The following is an 18,681-nucleotide window of genomic DNA, read 5'->3' on the forward strand; positions in this document are numbered from 1 at the left end:
CTCCTGCATTTGCTTGCTGGTACTGAGCACCCTTTGAGCAGCTGCACCCCACTCCAAATGTCACAGCTCAGCCAGCCTCGGTTGTGCAGGGCAGTAGTGAGGGGAGAATCGGGCTGTCCCCCTACTCCTGTGTTTCCTGACACTCCCCACTAAATATATTGCTGCTATGGGATGGATGCGCAGGAGGCCATGTTTTCCTCCTAGCTTCTCCCCCATGCAGCAAGCCTGCGACTCCCACTGGTGGTGAAATGCCCAGCGGCTTCTTGGCAGTCATGCCTGGGCCTTGGGAGCACTTCTCCTATACTGTCATACGTTATGGAGCCAGCCCTGGAAATCTGGGTTGAGCTTGTCTTCTCTGGAATAAAGAGTATTTTGAACATCTGCAGAGCTTGGGCATGGGCTTCAGAACTCGATGGCCGTGCTGTGCCTGTGCTGTGAGCCTGCTCTGCTGCCTTGTGCCAACAGCAGCAAAGGGACACAAAGGACGGTGCACCTGGAGCCTCCACCGGGCAGAGCTGCACATGGGTCAGTGTTGTACTGCACATGGGTCAGTGTTGTACTGCAGTTAATACTGAGTCCTGCCTCCATGCTGCATTAAAAGCAACAGAGCTACTCACATAGCCTGCAGGGATGAAGTTTTTAACACCTAAATCTGGAGGATAAATTGAGTCCCGTAAAAAAGAAGAATTTGCAACGTGCCTCCACAGCTACTGTCAGGACTGAATTGCTTCATTGCCTTTGTTCTTCTTTCCCAACTTGTTTTTCATTTCAGTGCTATTCTGCATTGTTGTTAACACTATTATTTCCGTTTAACTGCTACCTCAGCCCTCTGTCCTGGCCCAAATACGTGGAAAGGCTTTTCTGTCCCCGGAGGTATTTTCCCAGCAGTCCGAGAGCTGGGGCCTGTCAAGTGCTCTCAAGCACATTCCCATGGGATTTAGCACTTCAGAGGGCTGAGACCATAAAACCAGACAAGCAAGGGCTGATGCCCATTTCCACATGTAACAGGATCGTATTCTAACCTCAAGGTAATGCAGATGGTTTTGGTTTTGCTTCCTTTCCCTCTTCTGTTCGCTTGGCGAATGGATGGGACGGAGCATTGCAAAAGAAACGTGTTTTTATGGTAGTGCAGGAATGTGAGCAATTAGCACACAAGGGAAAAATGAGTGCTGCCACAATGTGCACATTCAAAGCCTGATCCAAAGCTCCTTTTATTCACTCATGACAGAAATCAGTGGCTGATTTTTCATGCCTTTCCAAAGATTGTTAAATCTTTCATGGGTACAAATTTTTGGCAAAAAGTGTCCAGTAAGATTCTTGCCAAAAGGTTTATGGTAGAATTTTGTAATGGAAAAGGAAAGAGACTTCCAAGCAGGAATTACTCAAATCCGATATTACTTTGTATCTTGTACTTCTGTTATTTCTTGCCTATTTTTATTAGAGATTTGTATCTTCCCATGCATTTTGTCCATGAAGAAGCTCCCTGTTGCTGATCGTGGAGGCTTGGTTCAGCCTGCACTGGAGGAATGGCACAGAAGGATTCTGAGCAGCAGTTAGGAACGAGCAAAATCAGCAGCTCTCATGATGTTATTACTCAGAGGAGACTTATTTACAGAGAGTGAAAATGTGGCCATCCTGTAGGTGAGACCAGTTACGGGCCTGTGCCCCACGTGCAGCACATGGAAGTGTTTCCATCCATGTGCTCAGCTGGGTGCAGCCTCCCTGCTGCAGCCCTGCCAGCTCGGAGAGCTGAGGCACTGCTCTGCTCCCAAATGTCCCCACACCCGGGGAGAGAGCAGCAGGGTGGGAGCTGCCAGCTGCAGCACAATAACACACCTGGGGAGTGAAACTCAGGCTGCAGAGTGCTGCAAGCAGGTCTGTCTGCGTGTGGTCCTCCTGTATCAAGCATCAGAACAATGACCCAGCTCCCAGCGTTGGGCTTGTTGGGCTGCTGTATTCAGCACCGTGTCCTTTTGGGTCTCCTTGGCTTGCCTGCTGTTCCTCCCCAACGGCTTTAGCAATACATCTGCAAACAAGCAAGTACAAACTCAGCACAGGCACAGGCGGACAGTCGTGGCATGTGATTAACAAGGTCTCTCTGAGTAGGCAGAACTCGCTAATGAAAATGACCTTAATGAAAGATGTTTGTTTCCACTGCCACAGCAGCTTGAGATCCCAAGGAGACAGAGGTGCAGCTGCTGGTTTTGCATTACAAGAATGGGATCTCGAGACTGAAAGGATTACGTCTTGCTGGTGGCTTAGACCAGAAAAGGAAGAGGTCTCATTGCTCTGTACAGCTCCCGTTCCAGTTGCAGTACTGCCCCTGGTTTTTGGAGAAGTTAAATATTTAGGATCTGTCCATCTCGCTTATTTCCATCTGCATTTAAATTCCTTTTTAAATTCTGGGTAACAGACATGCAGCCGCACCTTTTATCCTCCACTGTTACAACACCAGCTATATAGGAGGAATAAAAGGGACTATTATCCCTCTAGTAACAAAACAAACATGAAAGAGAACCAGAGGTCTGACAAATCTGCAGTGAACTTTGGCACAGTACTGCAGCACCAACTGTATAACTCCCACATTTATCTGGAGGTCCCTGGGAACACCCATCATCTGCAAATAACCGGTAAGAAAATCAGTGGAGTTGGCAGGAGACTTAGAAGAAGCTGTTTTTTAGTTCTCCTGCCCTGGAGAGCAGCAGCAAGGATACCAGCTGGTTTTGGCAGGACTACACTCCAGCGAACAGGGTGACATTAAAGCACTCTGCTTTGCAAAGCTTCCTGGCATGTTCTGGGGCTGAGGCGTGCAGAGTGCAGCTTTTGTACGGTTTAGTCCCAGGGATATAACCGAGCTTCCAGTAATCACTGTGTTAAGTTTCCTCCCTGCATTTTGAAAGCTCTCGGTATTGTGACAGTGATTTAGACTGGTTAAGGGTGAAATGAAGCCCGCATAAGTATGATGCTGCGGAAATAATTTTATTCTTCAGCTGTGACGCAGATGCACCAGCTTTGTGTTTAAAAACAGCTTTTGTTGACAAGGTCATCTAATGTGCCATTCTAACCCAAAGCTGTTTGGAGGTCTTACAAGCAGAACTGCCAGTGGGTAAGGCAGTTGTTTTGTTTTTTTTCTAGCAAACATCCGTCTTTATCGCTGCAGAGGATTAGAAACGCCAGTAAATCAGATCTGCCTCCTGCCAATTGTGAGACCTCCTGCAATTTGTTTAACTACCCACAAGAAAGAAAATTGTGAAAGCTGGATTTCATGCATACTGGCTGCTGAATGTTTACACCATTTATCCTTAGACCGTGCTTAAAGGAGCATATAGCTAATTAAAAACCAAGATTCACAGTACCTTTAAAACTGCATTTATCTTTCAGTATATCAGTGTGTTTTCCATTTGAAAACTGAACACAGTAATTCTCCCTAACTTGTTTTAAGGAGCAACCTGCCTGCTGCACTGCTGATAAAACTGTCTCCAAAATCAGTGTTTTCCTTTCGTCCCACTGCGGCTAGGAGGCTGTACAGGTTTCAGTTCTCAAAACCTGTACCCAGGCATAGGTGCCCCTGCCCGCAGCAGCAGGCCCTGTGCTATTTTCATTTCTGCTATCTTGCTCATGAGAAAGGAAGGAGCCAGCTCCCACTAGGGCCCTGCTCACTGACAGGCCTAAGTCCTGGATATGGGGTGAAATTGGTGCTTAGGTAGGTATTTAGTTTCTTCTTCCAGGAACCCCTTGGAAAAGAGTCCTTTTGGGGCATGAATTGCCCAGCAGGCCCAGCCTGGGCTGTCCCAAAGCTTTGGCAGCGATTTGTTCTGTGGCTGCTCGCGAGGGTGCCACCCTGCCTGGGCTTGGGGCCCTCGGCCCGGTGCCTGCAGTCCCAGCATGGCTCGGACAGGGGAGCCTCGCCCAAGTGGCCCTGGGCAGTGACATCCCCCTGGCCGTAGAGACTGCCGTCCCCCCGTGATGCTCCCCGAAGCATCAAAGTTTGGCGAGTTTTACAGTTTCTGTATACCCCATGAAAGTGTGAGGGAAAAAACAAACAAGTCTGAAATGGATTAATTGCTTATTAGCAAGTGGTAATTTCAGCACAGCTTTCAGTATGAAATAAACAGAAATTCTTCGCTTTTGAGTAATGACAAAACATCGCTGGAGACGTGGTTGGCAGCAGAGCTGCACTGGGCTCTTCGGTGTAGCTTTTGCCTGATGTAATAGCTCTAAAGCAGGGAAAAAACCTTGACTATAGAAAATTGCTTGTGGACAGAAAGGAAGGTTTATTTCTTTTAGCAGTCTGAAATAACATACAAGTCTAATGTTATAATGGACACATTGAAAAAGCTGTGTTTAGAGAGAAAACAGTTACAAAAAATAAACACGGCATAACTATATCTATTCACTGTAAAGCAGTGCTGGGGGTTTATGGAGGTAACTGTAGTGTGTAGGGCACAGTAAGTATGGTGCTTCTTAGTACTTGAAAGCATTATGATGTTTTGACGTAGTTTTAATAATATAATTTCAAATATTAGTTTGCTGGTAATGTTGATATTTAGAAGTTTTATATAACAATTTTTCCACTTCCTTCCTCTAGTTGCTGTTTTTTCCAGCAACTTTTTTTTTTTTTTTTTTTTTTTTCCCCATAAGGGGAGAAGAAAAGCTTTAAGTTTTTTGTTGTTGTTGTTGTTGTTTTGTTTTGTTTTGTTTTAAAAAAAAAGGTAAAATTTCTGGGGGAAAAAACAGGGGAGTTCCCTGACCATCTATCTCATCTCCAAGTGCTATGGCTCTGCTCTCAGCACAGGGAAGAGGCAAGTCATCTGCAGTCTTGACTTTTGAACATGGTTTTGTCCTTCAGATGACGCAGAGCCTAGGTTTGTCCACTGTCTCATGAACACAGTCAGTAATGCTTCCTTCCTTATGGGCTGTGCTTATGGGTTGGAGAACACTGATTTTAGTGCAGCCAGCGTTTGTTGGGAAGCATGGAAAGCAACATGTATGTGATATTATTTTATAGATTGCAAGTTTCTTTCTCAGTTTTCTGTTTTCAGAAACAAAATGCTACATTAGATTTGTTTTATTTACACAAAATAAGCACAGATGATAGATATTTTTGGAGCATCAAATGTGGTGCTTTACTTCAGCACCCACATTTGGAAACACGACTTTTTGAGGTAAAGTTGTCAATGTTCTTCTGGAACAGAAGTTCGTGGCTGCCGGCTAGCTTTAGACTTGATTTATAATTTTAGCAACAGTTCTTGTCATAGTATTTGGTCCCAGCACAGCAGTTAGGACACTGCTTAGAGATTTATTACACTGGTCCCATAAATAGTGGGTACTGCGAGAACTGGCGGATGGAGTGCGATCTCAGTAAGTCGAGCAGCAGGCTGCTGAGACTCCTCGGCAGGCTGGCAGATGATGCTGTGCCAAAGAAGGTTTCACGTAAGATACCTTTTACTTTTTCCAGTTTTGCAAATGCTGAGTAGTCTTGTCTTCTGTGTGCGGTTAAGATCTTGCATTTAGCAAGCAGAGCCATCTTTAAAATCCCAATTTTTCCCCACCTTATTTGGTGTTAGAACATGTTTCTGTGTGTACTGGGCATTGAGAAGCTGTGAAAAACCTCCTGCTAATGGATGCTGTTCAGAGATGTTATCTTCATGAATTTGTGCCTCCATCTCGTAGGACTCAGGCTAACAGAAAGGTTAATTGTTGCCCAAAGAGCATCATGTCATGAATTAACTGATAAATGTGCCAGAGGCTCACTACATGTTTTAAGGACATGCTTTGTGGAATAAATACGCAGGTATTGGCATGCTAAATCAGAAAGGCTTCCACGTTATTTGTGTGACATAAACCAATCTGTTACATAAAGTTGAAGCTAGCATGTGCTTGTTGCTTGGATTGGTGTGGAAATATGTGTGGGTTTGGCAGATTATAGGTTATGTTGCTAATCTTATAACACGTTCTTTAGGGTGAGGAAGCAAAAAACATTCCTGGTGAATCTGTAACAGAGGAGCAGTTTACCGACGAAGAAGGCAACGTCATCACAAGAAAAGTAATCATGGCTTATATTGCTGCTCTGAGTCTTTGCATTCAAGTAACTTCTTTTAACATACTTTCTCCCCTTAGAATCTAGGAAAAAAAAATCGATACTTGTCATGTATTGCTTCCTACAGATCACCCGGAAGGTAGTAAGACGTGTTGTTATCCCACATGAGAGGAAAGTTGGTGAAATGGTAATGGAATGGGGACTGCCAGGAAATAACAGTAAACGCAGAGGGTTGTGGTGACCGCTAGAAAGCGCTGCTAAAGGGCTGGAGGTTTGCATTTAACAAGAAGCCTTGGCAAAGTGCAGTGCTTGCAGTTCTTGACAAGTCGTGCATTGGGACAAAGGGACGGGGATTTATCTTCGTGGTGTTTCATGGAAAGGGATCTTTCAAGGAGGCCTCACAGAGCTCTGTGGTGTGCAAAACGCCTTCCCCGTGAAAGCAGTATGGTCTGCTCATGTAAAACAGGCAGCAGGTGTAAAATGTAGGGTTTGGGCCTGTTCTGTTTCATCGGTGTCTGCGAGTAAGGTTAAGCCCTTGCAGAATTTGTACCTGACGCCCACAGGTGTGCTGTGTTGCTTTTTCAGCAGCCCAAAGGAGTAAACCCCAGCTCGGTCCCTACCAGCCTCTCACTCACATGTGCTGTAACCCCTTGCTGGAACCTGGGGCTTTGCAGGATTCAGGGTGATGTGAACATACCTATGTAATGGTATGCAGCACCTTTGGAGACAAACTGCTGCAAACGTGCCCTGCTCCTAGCATGTGGCCAGGGCTCTTGTCTCCAGTAAAACTGGCACTGGGGTTAATGGGTTTTTGTCTGAGTGAAAACAGAATTGAGGACTCAGAAAGAAGCAAACATGAAAAATACTCTTCTTTTTTTCTGCTGGTGAAGAGAAAAACGAGGTAGGGAGCACAGAAATAGAAAAGAATTAAACATATTTCAATCCCTTCTTTCTTAGCCCTTTATCAGAGAAAATAGAAATTCTGCTCAGCAAAGGAGAATTTTGCTGCACCAGATTAGATTACTGAAAAACTACAAATAGTTACAAATACATCAATGCAGATCAGCCAAGGGGTAAATTCTGCCGATAACCACACACAAACAGATGCATTCTCTGATGTGAATGAGGCTCGTGATTGCTGGAGTGTTTATTTTTAGATGATTATTGAGCTATTTTTAATGAGTACAGATGAACTTCATTTTGGGGTTTGCTGTTTTAAAGACACCAAAACCTGCACTGCTTGTCACTGTTACTGGTTTTACTTCTGCTCTGCTTTGGTGATGGTTTTTTGCCGCTTTCTTCCTCTTCCCTTTACTCCATTACTAACCTGCTCACTTTAAAGCACAGACTTCATGAAACATCACAACAGCAGCCACGGCCTATGCTCTTAGAAATGTCCACCGGCCTTGGCTGGCCTAGGAGACCGGTTGGAAAGTGATTGTCCTTGAAGGTGGTGATGAATCCAGCTGGAGTTGATGGCAGGGGCTCTTCTGAAGGCTGTGTGCTCCAGCCCAGATGCTCTTTCCCAAATTGTAGACCTGTATTTTCTGCTTGAAGATGATATTTCAGGCCTGTGCTTTTGCAGCTCAGCAGAGTGGATAAATAGATTGTGTGTATCTTTGAGATGAAGTGTTAATGTGATTTAACTGCTTTTTACTTATCCTGTTACAGCAAAATATGGAGCCTGTTTTGGAAGCAGGTTTTTAATTACAAACATTCTCCACAGGCTATGTTAAACGTTCATATTTTCCTTTAAAGCAGGGTGAAGCTTATAAGGTTAAGACAAAGAAAGAAGTCAGACATGTGGAGAAGAAAAGTTACTCATGAAAGTTGAAAGCCAGCCACTGAACGGTGAGTTTGATCAATTTTCTTCTCTTGTAAAGCTTTTGCTAGCACAGCACTATGTAGAGAAGGGGCTAGCACCTAAGCAGTGCAGTGGCTTGCTTTCTGCTACCTTGGCATCACTTTCAAGCTGCAAAGCTGAATAGGTGGTCCTCGGTCCTGAACGAAGAAAATGACCTTGAGTTCATGCATAGAAGCTGAGCTTTATCTCTTGGAACGTAAAGCAAAGCAAAACGGAGCCATGTGTAAGATTTGGGGAGTTTCACAAAGCACAGAGTTCGTAATCCACAGTGCTCTCTACTCCTAAAAGTGGACTTAGGCATGACTAGTGAAAGAGCTGCACACCAGTAAATGTACTGAAAGACTTCTTCCACAGTTGGACATGTGATCTGCAGGCAGTTATGCAAGTGAGTGTCCTTGGAAGAGCCAGTAAGTGTCTAAATATTTGCCAACAAATAATCCTTACCAAATGTTTCTTGTAAAATTTATTGATCCAACTTCAGTGATTGTAAGAGAAGAGCAGCTGACAGTATGAGGGCTCCCCCAAACTAAATCCAAATGCCACTGGCCGACGCAGACTCACAGAACAGCAGAGGTTGGCAGGGTCCTCTAGAGATCATCTGGTCCAAGCAGGAAAAAGCAGAGCAGGTTGTCCAGGATCACATCCAGGTGGGTTTTGAATATCTCTGGAGAAGGAGACTCCACAGCCTCTCTGGACAACCTGTTTCAGTGCTCTGTCACTCTCGCAGTGAAGTCTTACCTCACAATCGGGTGGAACGTAGCTTGCACTTGCTCTGTAACGGTGTGCCGGAACTGTCATCACACAGTGTATTTACCTGGTGTCTTTTTTCCACTCAGAATTTTTCTTAGCTTTGGTGGCTTTTAGGAAACAGGCAGAGGAGGATTTGGGGAAATGGGAGATTGTTTTATCATTTTCCTATACATCTGGTATAAGGATTGATTGATTTTAGGGTTAAAGAACAGAATAAACAGGGCCTGTAAAACATAACAAATAGCGATGTGGAAGTAAAGAACAGAGCATCCTTAGTCCCTTTCAAGTGTAATATGCCCCCCTACAGCCACCTGGCCATGCTGGCTTTCTGAGCATGTGAATAATGCTGCTCGAGACCGCAGGGACTCGATGTGTGGGATCTTGCAGAGAGCTTTATGGGATCGAGCCCTCCAGAGCAAGCACCGTAAAGTGACTGGCTTGCTTTCAGTGTGCTTTCAGCAACTCCTAGCACCTACTGGGTCAGTCAAGCACAACCACTGAATTCCTGCTTTTACTGAGAGCCTTCCCACATGTGCTAATAGAATAATACCACTTCACATGGTTTGCTGCTGAATATACTCATAAAATATTTAATGTTTTGAAAGGGCAGGCCTTTCTCCTTCATGGAGCTTGGGGATACCAGAGGAAAGCAAGCCAAAGGGACAGCATTGCTTGTATGAAATTGTGTCCCAACTTAGTTCCCATGCTTCTCTTTTGAAATTTGGAGTTTTCCTTTCCACCGGAGTGCTATCTACATGCTTAAAGCTAAGATGAGATCTGTTGGGCAGTTACCTCTGTGCACCCAGAGCCACTGTGGATCCACAGGGGGAAACCAGTGGAAATGTGTGAATTCGAAGGCACTGAAGGCAGGATGAGCATTGAACTCCTTAAGTGCTGCAGATGAAGAGCCTGCCAGCCTGCAAGTGTGATGCAGCATGTATTTGGAATAAGGGAGGGCAGATATTTTAAAATAAAATGGCATTAATAAAGCAGTCTTTGCCTAATGTATGAAACATGTTTTAACCTTGAAAACACCAGTCTGACTTCCTCAGAAGCAAATGTGCTCCCGTGGCTGCTGATGCATTTCTTTTGTGCCTTCTAGGAGGCAATTCTGCCCTTGTAGAGCCCATCAGAAACTCAGTCCTCCTTAGATAAGCCCTTGCTCAGGGGGAACTTTGTCATGTAAGAGGAGTCTTTGTGGTCCAAGCTTTGATAAGAGGTCATGAGCAAGGGTGTATTAAATAATTGTTAGCTCCGTCAAGCGTCTGAAGTGTCTGTTGAAGACATTCCATCTGAATGCAGAAGAGGTTATGTTTTCAGAGACTAGGGTTTCTGATAGAAAACCAGTTGGTTTCTTGGTCCCAAAAGACACTAAATAAATAAATAAATAAATAAATGGGGAACAGAGGTGCTGCTTTTCCTTTCGATGTTGGTAGGGGTGTGTGTGTGAACATTTTTTGCTAGATTTTGCTGTAAAAATTGCTTTGTGACCATTGCAAGTAAACCCATTGCAAAATATGGGTTGGAAGGAAAAGCCACGATTTTTTTTTTTGCGTGAAGCTCTGCAGGGCTACGGGACAGGTTTCTGCCCAGTACTGTGCAAGCTGGCCCGACTGCTGCTGCATTGTGAACAGGCAGCTCTCAGCTGCGGAACAGATCTATGTCAGCGGAGATGTGGGCAAGGACACATTGTTTCAGCATAGGAGAACGCAAGCGCTCGCAGGGAATGCGCGTGGACCTGTGACCTGATTAGTAAACAGGCATGTCCATGCCAGCCTGAATCCCGTAGGCACTGCACAAACTGCACTCGCAAACAGCCTTCCCTGCACCCAGGTGCTGGGGAGCTCGCAGGTCTTGCAGCTCCCATTCACCAGTGTTTCATTTCTGCTGCGTGCCTCCCTACTGAATGGCGTCACTGTCACACGTTTAACAAACCTGCTTTTACGTGCTGGCTGCATGATCATTTTGGGATGGGCAGGAGAACAGGGGTTGGACCCTCTGTCTCCCCTGTGCCACTCATGGAGCCAGGTGGAAGATGTATTAGACAGCCCTTTCTTGCTCTGTCCTTCATGAAGCCTCGTAAAGGCTTGCTTCCAGGTTCCTGGCTCTCTTGGTCCCATTCCCCAAGCAGCTGAGAGAGGTGGATGTCCAAGGAGTGCAGGTTTTAGACCACTGTGGATGGTTGGAGACAATAAACAAAAGAGGGTTGAGAAAGGAGCGGCTCCCGGAGATAATGAATGCTATTTCTTCCATTACAGAGTACAGATTTATTGTAATCCTTTCTGAAGAGTTGTTACTTTGTCTGGGGTGATGAAATGCAGTGTCTAGCAAACATATTTGTAAATCAGCTCATGAGCAATGTGGATGTCTGTGGATGCATTTTCCCTTCATGCTGGGAGCTCAACTAATTTCATTACATACCTAGAAACAGTATGATTTATCCCATTACAGAATCCCATAATGCCAATTAGAACTATTTTGTTTTGTCAGGGAAAGGCATGAAATTGATTCTGAGATATTCTGAAATGACTTTGTGCTCTCTTTTCTTTCCGTAGGACTGTGTGCTTTTACTGCCAGTATTCTGGAAGAAAAATCAACAGGAATTAAACATTCACCTATAAAAGTGTGCGTGTGTTTGCTGCTTCCACACATTAACCGCATGGTTTTTATGCAAAAACAAAAACAAAACAACAAAAAAAAATTAATTTAGCATGAGCCAATTTACAGAGCATGGAAATTCACTTTCATTCACAGGATTGGAGAGTGCGCATTTAACAATGCAGTGTATATACAAGATGCCATGCTGTTAACAGCTTATTTCAAGCAGTTTGATGTCATCACAAAAGAAATAAATTCCTGTGGCCAGAGGGGATGTATGAAGACGAAATGGTTAAACCATGGAAAGACACTAAAATTACTAAAATCCACAACAGCTCGCCTTATTTTTCTTGGACCCAAACTGTCAGGGTATAAAACACTGTTTGTTTCTTTTTTAAACATCAATAGTTTTGCTGTAAATAAATAACACTGTATAAATTCTAACAAATAGAATAAATGTTGATAAGGCACTGCCTTTTCGATCACAAACAGGATACTGCGAATGCATTGAGCAGGCTAGGTGTCTCGAGCGGCTACACCTACAGGGATATTCTGGGTGTATCTTCACAGATTCTTGTATATTAGCAATTATAATGTTTGTATATGCAAAAACGCTAGCTTGATTTTAAAAAAATCTTTAAAATCTGCTGCAAATTTAAATGATTCCCAAAATGAGGAATTCTGTAGTTCTGTGAAAATTTTTCTTCAGAGTACTAATATTTTGATGCATGTGTTTCACCTTATTTTGATTAAATCTTTTCCAGTTTTGCAAACACTATACTGCAACATGAAAAATAAGATTTTATCTGTAAACACAAAGCCCTTCATCTAATATTTGTTGCTGTTGCCAATTTTTCAAGGAAATGACCTAAAAACCATAACATATACAGTAGTTGCATTATGGGGAGGGGGGTGCTATCTGTTCTCGCTTTATAATGGGGGTAATGCTTGCAGCTTTAGAAGTGGGTTGGTGCTCTGACGGGCACAAGTTCGGGATATTTTTAAATGAACTGAAGAGAAATTATTAGCTAATAGACTGGCAGCACGCTGTAAAATTATTACTGTATTGTGTACTGGCTATAAGATGTAGAATCTTTCAGTAAGCCAATCATCTGTAATCATCCTAGCAGTGTAATATTAGGTTGTTAAGGCTGCTGTGTTTTAAAGGGCATTTTTATTTGGGTTTTGGTGAAATACTTTGATTTGTTGATTATATTCATATGGAAACAGCATTCATTGATAATAGCTCTAATTACATATGTATGAAAACAACAAACACTGGATGATCTAGTTGATTATTTAAGCATAAAATAAATTGTGTTAAAACTCTTGGATAACGTGTATTTGGCAGTGTTATTGTGCTCTACAGAAGTGTGTTTGGAATGTCAGCCATTAATTATCCCTGGCTTTTTGCTTCTTTTCCTCTCAGTTTCTTTTGTGTGATCCACCTCCTCGTCTTCATAGTGTGACAGGTCATCACTTGGCAGGCTGTCCCAGAGTGGGTGGAACAGGAGTAACACAGCAGCCAGCACATCCTCAGCAAAACTAAGGAAACCCCACCTCTCTGGGACGTTAGGAGCCCTCCTCAGACCTGGGGAAAGGACAAGTCTAATAGGTTACGCACAGCCTCTTCTCCAACACGTGTCAACTCTGGACCTTTAATTTATTTCACCCCATCACGAACCAGGAACACCGCTGCTGAAAGCAGTTTTGTTCCCAGCGTGTATCAGTCACACCAACAACCAAGCCGTCGTAGATGATGTAAATGAAGTGTACATCTCCTGTATATTGCATGCACTTCCTGTATAGCACAGGTGATGGGCCATTATATATAAACACTTGGCTTTGTTGCCAAAGCAAAGTTTTGTAAGCAACATCGATACACACTCATTGTGGTCTTCTGCTTGAGTGTAATAAATAATTTTATTGCTCAAGGTTCACTTTTACCTGACTTTCAAGGCAATACGAAGATGTATTTTACGCTAACTTGGCACCCGAGGAAGCTCCATTGCTACAGAGATGGCTCAGTCTGCTTGTAAAATCCGCATTATTCTGAAAGCTGATCCCCACAGGAACCAGTCCTCACCTGGGGTCAGTCAGCAGAGCTCTCAACTGGTGAAAAGCACTTGGCTTCAGCAGAGCATAACAGGTTTGTTTGTCAGTGCTTGAGTCACTAGGGCTGTGAGCTTTTGAAGTAGTGGCAGTAAACAAAGGGTTTTTCTTAATTTCAGCAGCCAGTCTGTGTTGCCATGCACCTTTTACCGAGCTCAGGACACTGCTGGTACAATGCTGATGGTTCCAGTCCTTACACAAGGTAGTCTGCAGGGCAAATGCCACTTACAAAAGTGAAGAACAAATACATCTTACTGCAGGTCACAGTCCAACAACGGCAGCGTTCACGCTTCTGGAGACCTCACTGTTCAGTTGCCGCTCTCCCCGTCGCAAGTATCCACATCAGTTAGACAAAAATGAATATTTTTTTTGTTAAATGGTGTGTAGGTGCATATATTTACTATTATATCATGGCTTTACAGTTTGAAACAAAGGCTGTAGTGGCCAGCAGCAGGATTGCATGAGCAGCACCGTAGGAGAGCCTCTCTTCATCTCTGTAGCAGCATCCAAAATACGGAATTTAATTTGATCCATCTGCCTGGTCACCTTTCAGTACCTGACTCTGACGAGGGAGAAAGCTGGCGCTGTAGTTCTGGTAGGCAGAAGGTCTCTTTGTCTAGACAAAAGTGGGGTTACTTGTGCGGGGTAGCAGAGATGTGCAGGTGAATCTCAACAGGTCTCCTGCTGGTGGTGGTGATTCACCTGTCACCATCAAGCCTGAGGAGTCGGTCTGGACCATGGAAGTAGATGTGAGCAGGTGCTGGTTTGCCTGAAAGCTCCAGAGACATCTTTCTCAGGCTGTGACCACCACAGATGCATATTTGGGCCGTTCAGGGCAGCGCTGCCCACGCCCAGGCAGTGCTGTGCCTGCTGCCAGCAGGTCCCACGCAGGTTGGCCCTTTGGCGCTTGCTGCCTTCCAGGGAGGAGCTGCCCCTGGAGCTTTGATACAAAGGAGAAACTGGAAGTCAGAGCAGGAACCCTGCACCTACATTTCCAGAGTTTAAAATTTCCCACTAAATGTTGCACAAACAGGATTTTCTGGGTGTTGGTTTGTTTTGCTCTGGATGCATTGATTCCAACAGTAGCTCAGGATATTTGGGAAAAAACAAGGTTGAAGCATAACAATCTTTTTAGAAGGAAAACAGAAATCTTGCCAATACTAGCAACTGATGCACACAGCCCAAGTGAAAGCTCTGCCTTTAATATGTGCTTTAGTCTTTTTTCATATTTTCTCCAGTGAGAACTTTCCCCTTTGAGGCAAAATTGTAAGTCATGGGACTTTTATTGCACCTATTAATATAAACTAGATTGCTAAATACGGGGTTCTTTTCAGCCTTTGATATTTGTTTTTGCACTACCTAGTAATAATATTCTACAGTACTTTTTCCATTTCTGGAAGATTATCCATTACTTTTTATTTGTGGCCGGTAATAGTTTTAATCTCAGAAATTAGAAGAGTTCCTGTAGCGCAGAGATGACATTAGTGGGGATAAATGGCAGTAGCTTGCAGGATTGCAGCACCCTGCTAATTAATGCTAATTTCCTGGGGGATTGTTTAACACGGGCTTTTGTCTGCAGCCTGCACTGAGCAGGCAATCCAGACGTGCTCCATCAGGGGGCTGCTGCAGCCTGGCGTGCAAGCACGTGTCGTGAAGGGCTCTCCGTGCACCCCTAGGAAGGAGACTGCCAGGGGTGTGGGGTGAGCGCTGTGGGCTCTAGGGGGCTGGGGACCAGTTCTTCCCCCACCCCAGTGAAGCTGATGGTGACGGGGGGGCAGCCCAGAGCTGCCACGGCCAGGCCCCAGCCTCCTCCATCCTTGGGGCCTGCCTTGCTCCATCGCTTGGGGGTACGTGACCACGAGTCTTGGGTTTTGAGTTTTAAGGGAAAAATTAAACATGTGAAACTTGTGAAATGCCACCCAGCCAGCTATTCAGCACAAGTACAGCTAACGATGTCTTTTTGGGGAGACCTACCTGCAGGGTCACGGAAGGCAGCAGTGCTGTCACCTGCCCGGCAGCGATGGCTTTGGTGCAGCCCGTGGCTCCATGGCCCCCTCTCTTCAGGTGCAGGCTGGGGGTTGCCTGGCTGAGGCCGATGCTGAGACACAGAAGGAGGCAAAGCGGGACCGGGCTGGATGCAAACAGGATATCTGCTTTGGGGCTGGAGGAGGAAGAGCCGCAGGGCAGCTCCCCTCAAACCCTGGGGCGAGAGAGAGGAAACATGGTGAGAACAAGGAGGAAAATTCTCCCTTTGTGGAAAGCACAGAAGTTTTCTGACTGAGATACAGATCCTGGGGTAGGGAGGGGGAACACATAAAACTGAGACCTGGCATGCTACAAAGTGCTTTACATAAAATATAATCCGTTACTGCAAAAGAAAAAGGTTAGTGAAAGACAGAAAAATGAGCTGCTCAAGAAAGATCTGTGTATATGCCACAGTTGTCATAACTGCTGATGCTAAAAACAGTATGCTAATTGTGCATGGCTCTATTTATTTGACCCTAAATTTTGGAGGAAGGCAAAGATTTATAATAAAAGTTTTATTGGTGCTTTTCCCATCACGCTAATGTTCAATAATTGAGAGCCATTTGGTCTATAAAACAGCAACGCACAGTGATCCACTGTTCACCAACTTCTCTGGAAAGATTCCAGAAGCTGGAAATTGTTACGGCATGGCCATAACAACAGAACAAACTTATTACAACTTCTGAAAAAAATTCACTGGAAAAATAAGGATACAAAATACAAGCCCAAGAGCTGAAGATTCAGTGGCTGCTGAATTGCTGCCACACAGCAAATTTTCATAATCATATCCTCTGTCCTGCAGAGAGACTTCTTTTTGAATGCAAGTTTCTGATTAAATAATTGTTGGTCAGAAAAAGAAAGCAGCACATCATTATTTTAGTGTGAACTGCTTCTAAGAAAACATGTTTTATCTTGCATCAGTAGACAATCCACATTATTAGTGAACTGTTTTCTTATTTTTTTTTTATTCTGCATATACAAATGTTTTCCAAACCTACCTTTCTCCTCTCCTTAAACAATTCTTCCACCATGGTAAAATCTCTACGCACACAATCAGTATTGTCCTTTGAATAACTGCTTGTACACAGGTCACAATTCTTGACCCTGCTTCATTTTATTTTCCTAGTAATATTTTCCATTAATTGCGTTTTAATGCGACTGTCTTTCCCCCTTTTTTCCCCCCTCCCTATTTCAGTTGGTTACTCAGCACTGCACGGAATTCTTCCCGGGGTTAATTATCTTTGGTTGGTCTTTTCAGTCTATAACTACTGAACGTTTTAATAAAACTGTATTGTTAGAGAAGTTCTTCCAGCTGATTGATGGGCCTACAAAATTATATTAAGGATTCCATTAAAGCTCTGAACATCCCTCTTCTAATCCCTCACTCCAGCAATATATTTGATACAAATATTTCTACTGTTGATGTAAGTTTATGAAATACTGTTTCTAATTGCCCATTACCTCCTGTATTGATAGCATCTCTGATAAATTCCTACCTTTTTATTGCTGCTTCTTGATTTGATATCTGCTCTGGTATTTTTACAGTGCCGGTGACATTTTAAGATGCATTATTTGGACCAACCCTCCCTCTTGCCCCCTCGAGCTTTGCACTTATTTTTTTACAAGTATTATTGAGACTCTTCGCCTGTTTTGCTGAACTGTGGAGCTGCACCTCTACAGAGCGGCTGCTTCCACACCATCCTTGGGTTCTCCTTCCAGGCCACAAGAGACCCCAGTCCCCCTGGGCCCTCGTGCTGTCGGCGTGGTGGTGACAGCAGCCTGGCCGTGCTGGGTGACAGTGCCACACGAGCCCCTCATCCCTTGTGGTAGGGACAGACCCCGTGCCCTGCCAGTGGGGCCGGGGCTGTGCCCACGCACCCAACAACATGGGGTTGTCTGTCCCGTGTAACCCAGAGCCTTTAAAAACAGGGGGTTGCTAATTGTGCTCCTACCACGTATTTGTACTTTTTAATTGGTTGGGTTAACATTTTACTGATGTGCAAAGCATGTGATTTTTTTGGGTGCTAATTAGGCTAACATTTTCTCTCCCTTTTTAATCTATTAATTTGGAGTAGTTGGATGTAATTGTAATTAAATATATGGGTGCTATTTTTCAAATGACTGAAATGCTTTTATGAAAAGAAGGATGCCGTCTCAGATCTAAACATCAAGGGCCCTTGAGTGTAACTCCCACTCTCCCACTGACTCATTGTTTGTCATTGGGCAAGTACATTAGCTCTCTACCTCCGTTTCTTGCCTTCCAGGGCTATTGTGAGAATTAATTAGATAATGTTTCAGCACAGCTTTGAACTGGAGAGCGCTACAAAAGTGCCAAGTTATAATTTATTATTATGAAAGCAGGCGCGCTGGCTGGGGAGCGAGACCTCTGATGCAATCCCAGCAGAGCGCGGACGGCGAGAAGGCTGGGACCTAGGACAAGAAACTCTCCTGTTGCCTTGGGATCACCTCAGCCACGTACCTGCAGGTCTGTAGCAATTTCTGCCTATTCTCGAAGTTTTCTGCTGAAAGGGACACCGACAGCTGCACGACTCTTTCTGTGGGCACAGTCCCTGGCTGAGCAGACCGGTTCAGCCGCCGGCTGGGGGCATCGGCTGCACCTCCCCGTGGGCTTTCCAGGCTCGAGTTGCTGCGTGAGGCAGCAACGGTGTCTGCCCAGTCAGCCCTCTTGACAATTACACACCTCCAAAGCAGTAAAGCACTTAAGATTAACATTGATAGGGCTGACGAGTGGCTTATAGTTAAGCACGCTGTGCAGTCTGCTGGATAGGATTAGGCCTCAGCGCAACCATTTTGCTGATTCAGGTTTTCAAAATATTTAGGCCTCGATTCCACAAGGTACTTGAACGTGAGCAGTGCTACTGAAGACAATGGAAATAACGAGGTAATCAACGCAAGGGAAGAAAATCATAGGGAAGATAACCAAAGCTAGATGAAGAAAAAACATGCAATCAGAAACCTGTTTGCTTAGAAATGAGTCCGCTTTGAAGGGAGCGCACGAGCACGGACGGAGGCCATAGAGGCAAACCGGCCTGCGTGCTGACAGACATCCGAAGGGGAGCAGCACAAAGAGCTTCACGTTTACAAGAAATAACCTTTCCTCGTGACACGCCTGTGTGCGGCAGGCTTCCTCAGCACGAGCAGACCCATCTACAAGCAATTTTACTGAACTGCAATGACCTGTCCAGAACAGCTCTCATTACTCGTGGAACCCCGTTACTACAGGGCAGCACCATTTGCCTCCAACCAGCGACCTGCTGCGTCCCACATCCTT

At 44.6% G+C, this 18,681-nt stretch overlaps 1 protein-coding gene across 3 annotated transcripts in view; it reads left to right on the forward strand.

Moving 5' to 3' along the window:
• The window catches only part of ANK3 (ankyrin 3), a 350,688-nt gene extending 337,587 nt beyond the window's left edge, over nt 1-13,101 (forward strand). Inside the window, exons 45-48 of one of the 3 annotated variants that reach the window (XM_082764471.1) lie at nt 5,963-6,046; nt 6,168-6,227; nt 7,799-7,891; nt 11,210-13,101. In XM_082764471.1, coding sequence (XP_082620597.1) covers nt 5,963-6,046; nt 6,168-6,227; nt 7,799-7,867 — 213 coding nt within the window. In that variant the 3' untranslated portion in view covers nt 7,868-7,891; nt 11,210-13,101. The remainder of the gene's footprint in view (nt 1-5,962; nt 6,047-6,167; nt 6,228-7,798; nt 7,892-11,209) is intronic. The other 2 variants (XM_082764470.1, XM_082764472.1) reach the window with 2 other exon arrangements.
• Nucleotides 13,102-18,681: the final 5,580 nt, after the last annotated feature.

This window comes from Aythya marila, assembly GCF_965140915.1.
Source record: "Aythya marila genome assembly, chromosome: 7".
In the NCBI taxonomy this organism is placed as follows: domain Eukaryota; kingdom Metazoa; phylum Chordata; class Aves; order Anseriformes; family Anatidae; genus Aythya; species Aythya marila.